The 6,000-nt window shown below is 39.8% G+C and overlaps 1 protein-coding gene and 1 long non-coding RNA gene across 4 annotated transcripts in view; one reads left to right on the top strand and one right to left on the bottom strand.

Moving 5' to 3' along the window:
- LOC136828721 (uncharacterized) overlaps positions 1–6,000 on the bottom strand; it is a 207,757-nt gene that overhangs the window by 143,671 nt on the left and 58,086 nt on the right. The gene's annotated exons all lie outside the window — the stretch shown is intronic.
- LOC136828719 (uracil nucleotide/cysteinyl leukotriene receptor-like) overlaps positions 1–6,000 on the top strand; it is a 145,690-nt gene that overhangs the window by 125,346 nt on the left and 14,344 nt on the right. For all 3 annotated transcript variants that reach the window (XM_067086870.1, XM_067086869.1, XM_067086871.1), the window contains one exon: positions 2,934–3,100. In XM_067086870.1, the coding sequence (XP_066942971.1) occupies positions 2,934–3,100 (167 nt within the window). The remainder of the gene's footprint in view (positions 1–2,933; positions 3,101–6,000) is intronic.

The raw sequence follows: 6,000 nt of genomic DNA, 5'->3' as shown, positions 1-6,000 counted from the left end.
AAGCTTCCTTCCCGCTACGATCTGTTTCGTGGCTGTTTCCATATCTCCAAACACGTCTCATCCCTCATCTTATTTCAAGAAGTATTACTTCCTCGACTTTCACAATGCAGAGTTATTTGATTTGCCTATTTAATTTGACACATTTTCATTGCCATTATTAATTTCCTCCAACTTGTTATTCGTTTCTCTGTAAATTTATGCCACTATTGCTCATTCTGAGGGTATATTTTACGTTTTATTATTTTTTTATACCATGGTTTACTGTCCAGGAGATCTAGTAATCCACCTGTCTGCCTTACTGTTTGTCTGCCCGGCACTTCAAATGTCCGTCCGTCAGGTGAGGCGAAGGTTTCGAGAGGCAAGAGAATTTTAGTGTCCTTGAAGCTAAAGTCTTTAGACGTCATGTATACTATCTATGGGTGACAGGAATTTATTGGATCTAAGGGCAGAGTTCAAGGTCAAACTTAGGGGTCAAATATCAAACATAAATTTAACCTGGACCATAACTTTTGAACAATATGAGATAGAGCCTTCATGACATGCCCGCTCAATTAATGAAGACAATGTGCAGAGTAAGATCTAGGTCAAGGTCATGCTTAAGAAGTCAAAGGTCTACATGGAAACTCGAAGGGCATCATATTTTATGAAAAGAATATTAATTTAGTTTTGGTTATTCATCTGCATACTGCCGTTTAACTCAAGACTGGTTTATAATTTTTCGGTAGGGACTTATTCTTTTTTCCCATTTATGTGAAGTGATGGTCATACAAATAAGTTATTACGCTGCAGAAGAGTTCCTTTGAAAGCTATTAGGTGGAGGCAAAATCTCAAAAGACAAAAAGAAAAATACAAACTTCAAATATCTTCAAGAGAAAGGTATGATCCCTAAGAAAATCTATGTCGATATGGTCAGCACAGTTATGGAATAGGTTGCTGAATTTGTGTAGCAAGGACAGCACGAATGACGATTCCCGGTCAGGACATCCAATTCACATCGAACTCCTCAGTAACATGTGGACGCTAAGCTTCCATGTTTTCGTGATTTTGGATGACATATGTATGGCTATCCAAGTGATAACCGAAGCCAAGGGTATCAGAGATGAGAAATATGTCTGATTGCGGGGTAAAATGATTACTAACGCTTAAATGGAAGCAGACCAAAGTGTAAAATCCCCCAACACCTTTGACTTAATTTGTACATTGACCCAGACAAACTTCACAAAAAGATTAGTAATCCAGAGGGGCACATAGTTTAACTACTTGAAACCCGAATCAAAATATTTTGAGCAAATGCTGTTTGTGTTTCCATTTTCTGAGACTATAGCAGAGATAAACAGGTACATTAAGCAGGAGACTTACGACTGATGAATCAAGCAGTGAAGATGAAAAAAACAGGAAAAATTGCAAGCAGACGCTGTGTTATTGGAGGAAAATCTCCCTCTTCACATAGCTGATAAATTAGTCAACTGGTTGCTTTTAATCTTGGCTCTTTACTCACAAGGCACAGCTCCTTTTGACTTCTAATGCTTTCAACAACTCAGATCCCACGTATGAGGTCATCATCCTCTTGGGAACAATAATGCAATCAGCACGTTGAGGTCATCCTCTTAAGAGCAATAATGTAAACATCATATTGAGGTCATCCTCTTGGAAGCAATATTGTTATTATCATGTTGAGATCATCCTCGTGAAAGCAGTAATTTAATCATCACGTTGTGCTCATCCTCTTGTCAGCAACAATTGAATCATCACGTTGAGGTCATCCTCTTGGGAGCAATAGTGTAATTATCACGTTGAGGTCATCCTCTTGGGAGCAGTAATTTAATCATCATGTTGAGGTCACCCTCATGGGGGCAATAATGTAATCATCATATTGAGGTCATCCTCTTGGGAACAATAATGTAATCATCACGTTGAGGTCATCCTTTTGGAAGCAATAATGTAATCGTCATGTTGAGGTCATCCTCCTGCAAGCAATAATGTAATCACCATGTTGAGGTCATCCTCTTGGAAGCAATAATGTAATCATCATGTTGAGGTCATCCTCTTGTGAACTGTAACCTAAACATCATACTGAAGTCGTCCTCTTCTGAACGATAATATGATCATCATGTTGAGGTCATTCTCTTGGGAGCAATAATGAAGTCATCATGTTGTGGAAAGGAATTGGAAGGCCTAGAATATAATAGCCTTCCATCAAGGATAGCAGTGCTTCAACATCAACGGGACAAATAGAAATATTTTGTGAATATTACTGCATGTTGAAAAATACGATACCCAGAACTTGATGAATAATATTGGTACCCTCAATGCTTTGATGCTTTACTATATTTGTGTTGTTTCTCTTGGTTGTTTCATAGCAAAATAGTTGTTCTCGTTTTTATCCTTTTCGTCTTTCATCTCTTCCATACGTCAGTTTACCTCTGTATCTATTCTTTCATATATATATATATATATATATATATATATATATATATATATATATATATATATATATTATATATATATATTTTTTTTTTTTGCTTCATATCCCTTTCCTTATTCATTCAGGAAATTTTCAATACTGCTGGTGTATTAATGATATCTTTTTTTAATAATAAGGCATACATACGGAAACCGCCTAAATGTGGTGTTTACAAGATAATTCATTCTCATGAACGTGCCAAGAGTTCTGTGTAATTGTCAGAATTCAGTAACCTAACACGGTCTTGGATCCTATAAAGCTCAGATACTCAGTGGACTAGATCTAAAATTTCAGTTAACAAACACGGCCTTGGGTTCCAAAGCTTATGTAAAAATGACATTATTCATTTAATGATGATTTGGGAGGTCTCCACACCGTTTCATACCTAATCGCTGTAAACATACACACCCTGGTTTGTAAGCGGTACATGACATCTCATGCTGACCTAAACTCCCTCTCGCTCTTTCAGACCTCGCGATGTGTGTGCTCAATCCACAGTCAACCCATATCTTCACCTACACCGTCATTCAAACAGTGTGCTACGTGAGCTTCCCCGTCTGCATCACCATCGTCGCCTGCGTCAGCGTCTTGCATAGGTGCCAGACAGATCCGGCACCGCTCACCAGGGGGTCGCAGGTGTGTACTACTTATGGTTCAGCTCATTCAAGCAAAGTTCATGTTGACTGATACCCACATGGCTAAAAGTATCAAAACCAACGCTTTTACACAGACTTGTATTTGTGTGTCTCACACACATACACGCACAAACACACACACAAACGTGAGCGCGCACACACACACATAAACATCCACACCTGCAGGCACATTTTATATATATTATATCTATTATATATATATATATATATATATATATATATATATATATATATATATCAAATGATAAACTCTAAAATAACCTGCTGATATCGAATTCACTATATCGCAGGACTAGCTTAGAACCAATAAAATAAGCATATTTCCTGTTATAGGGTGCGAATGGGCGACAGTAAATAATATGAATCTCTGTTTGGTGTAAGTTATTTATATGGTAAAGTGAATTCCATAATAATGGGCTGCCTATTGTTTAAGATTTGAAAATATAATAATGTCATAATAAAATTGGTGACAAAACTACAAGTACGAATACAGTCGTATGATATAGCCTATTCCTCATTTGTCATTGTGGAGGTGGATTGATTTTTTTTACGAACAGATCCTAAATTCGACAGGAATATGTATACAAAGGAGTCGAAATACATTCTTATATTTCATGTGTCTGAATAAAGGCCCTGTCAGAAATGAGAAGCCTTCGATGGATACTTTAACCTGGCTGTTATAGACCTCGCTGATGGACAAAAACAGCATCTCACCCTTGGACTTAATTGTCATTTTACTAAAAGGCCTCACAAGGAAGCGAAGAACATCAAAACTGAAACCCTTATAAATGACTTGCTCCCTCCAGGCCCAAGGAAAGGTAACACTCTCCAGTACCATCTGGGAGGAACTCGTATGGGAAGCCTGACACCAACGGGGAAATTATAGGAGTAAGATCATTGCCCCCCACCTGAAGGAAGACGCTTACCAACTCCAAGAACATCCGGACATCATTGTCAGAAAAGGTGACAAGACCGCCATCTATGCCATCATGGAGTGTGAAGAATATAGCGATAAAATGGGCAGCATCCTGAGTGATTTTGCAAAATTCCAGCCCCTAAGCAAGGACCCTAATCTGAAGAGAAACTTGAATGTGATAATCAAGCAGATAAATTCTGATGGTAGAACTATGAAACTACCAACAATCATTGGAGACTATGGGCCAGGGTATTGTTAAGGCACCGTCAGGATCCATAAGGCCGGCAACAGGTTGCAACCTATAATTGCCCAAGTTAACTCTCCACCTTATGAAATAGCCATGACTCTGATTAAGATCATTATTCTCTACATCCCTATGGGATACTCGGTGGTTTCCCCAATAGAGTTCATCGATATTTTGGATACTACGTCTCTGAGCTTTACCATTGCATCCCGGGAATGTACCGGTGAATGAGACCATTGATATTATTTTAAGGAGAGTCTATCACTTCGATGATACATCCCTTGACATACCAGAGGAAGCCCTTCGACGACTTCTCCAAAACTAAACCAAGGAGTTCCCCTTCCTCTCACATAAGGATGACCTCTTTCGACAGGTAGATGGTTTTGTCATGGGATCCCCCTTGGCATCTTATTTGCCAATATGTACATGACAGATGTCGAGGAAAGAACCTTCAATTCCAATTTGAAACTGAAGATATATGCCAGATATATAGACAATATTTTCATTGCCATCAATACTGACAAAGAAGCCACCTACCTGCAGTATGCCTTGAAGAGGAACTCTAGCCTGAACTTCACTACTGAATATGGTGTCGAAGGCCGACTTCCCTTCTTGCATGTAAATGTTGAGAAGAAAGAAGACAGATGTAAGGCAACTAATGTGGGTCGGTGCCTTAACGCCCATGGGGAGTGCCCTGACACTTACAAGTGCTCTGTGGCAGCCGCATGTGTGAGACGTGCAATTACGCACTGTTCATCACGGAAAGCTCCTCACACAGAGCTCGAATATGTTAAGTAGCTCCTAACTAATGACAAATACGACAGCTATCTAATAGAATGTTGCATACGAAAACAGTTGGATATGTATGCTAGCACACCAGTGACAACACATACCTCACTAAGAAACATCATATTGTATTACAAAGCCACATATCACAGCCAGTTTAAGGGTGAGGTCAAGGCCACAAAGAGGATAACTGCCAGCGGTATGACACCTGTGAATCCTGATGAGAGTATCTCCTTGCGTGTCTACTGCCGCCCAAACCTAGTCAGCAAGCCTGTAATGTGAAACAGCATGGACACCCCGTAGAGAGATGTGGGAGTTGACTAACGTAGTATACAAATTTAAATGTACCAGATGGACATGTCAAGCCCTCAGCAATTTCTACATAGCTCGCACCACTACCACTCTAAGCAGGCAATTACAAGCTCACCGAAACCAAGGTGCAATATTTCGACACTAAGTAGGTGACCACGACCATAAACCGACACTAGAGGAATTATTAGAAAGCACAGAGACCGTGCATAGAGAAGCCCGGTTCCACAGGTTGCAAATAGCAATAACTGTGATCATAAATCAACAATGGCCTACGTTAAATATACAGAGGAACACAGACTCTATCTTCTCTTCTTCAAGGAAATGAGAGGACATCCGTGAGAATCCGAAAGGAGACACGCCTGGACACAACAACCAACAACGAAGCAAATCAAGGCTATCGGTCAGAGACGGGAATCATGCCCTTGTTCACACCCTTTGTTGCAAGCCACAGAATAGGATGCATCCTACAGGGCACTAGGAATGCCCATGCTGCCGCCCAGACCACCAGCGAGACAATGAGACCTGCCGACCAATAGAAAATCAGCACCCAATGACACCATTTTTAAAATTCAAATGTCCGCATGCAGTAGTAAAAACCCTGTATGTCAGTTTGTAATGCAGT

This window comes from Macrobrachium rosenbergii, chromosome 43, assembly GCF_040412425.1.
Source record: "Macrobrachium rosenbergii isolate ZJJX-2024 chromosome 43, ASM4041242v1, whole genome shotgun sequence".
Classification (NCBI taxonomy): Eukaryota; Metazoa; Arthropoda; class Malacostraca; order Decapoda; family Palaemonidae; genus Macrobrachium; species Macrobrachium rosenbergii.
The sequence above is the reverse complement of the archived record's forward strand: the minus strand, read 5'-3'. Positions and strand labels throughout refer to the sequence as shown.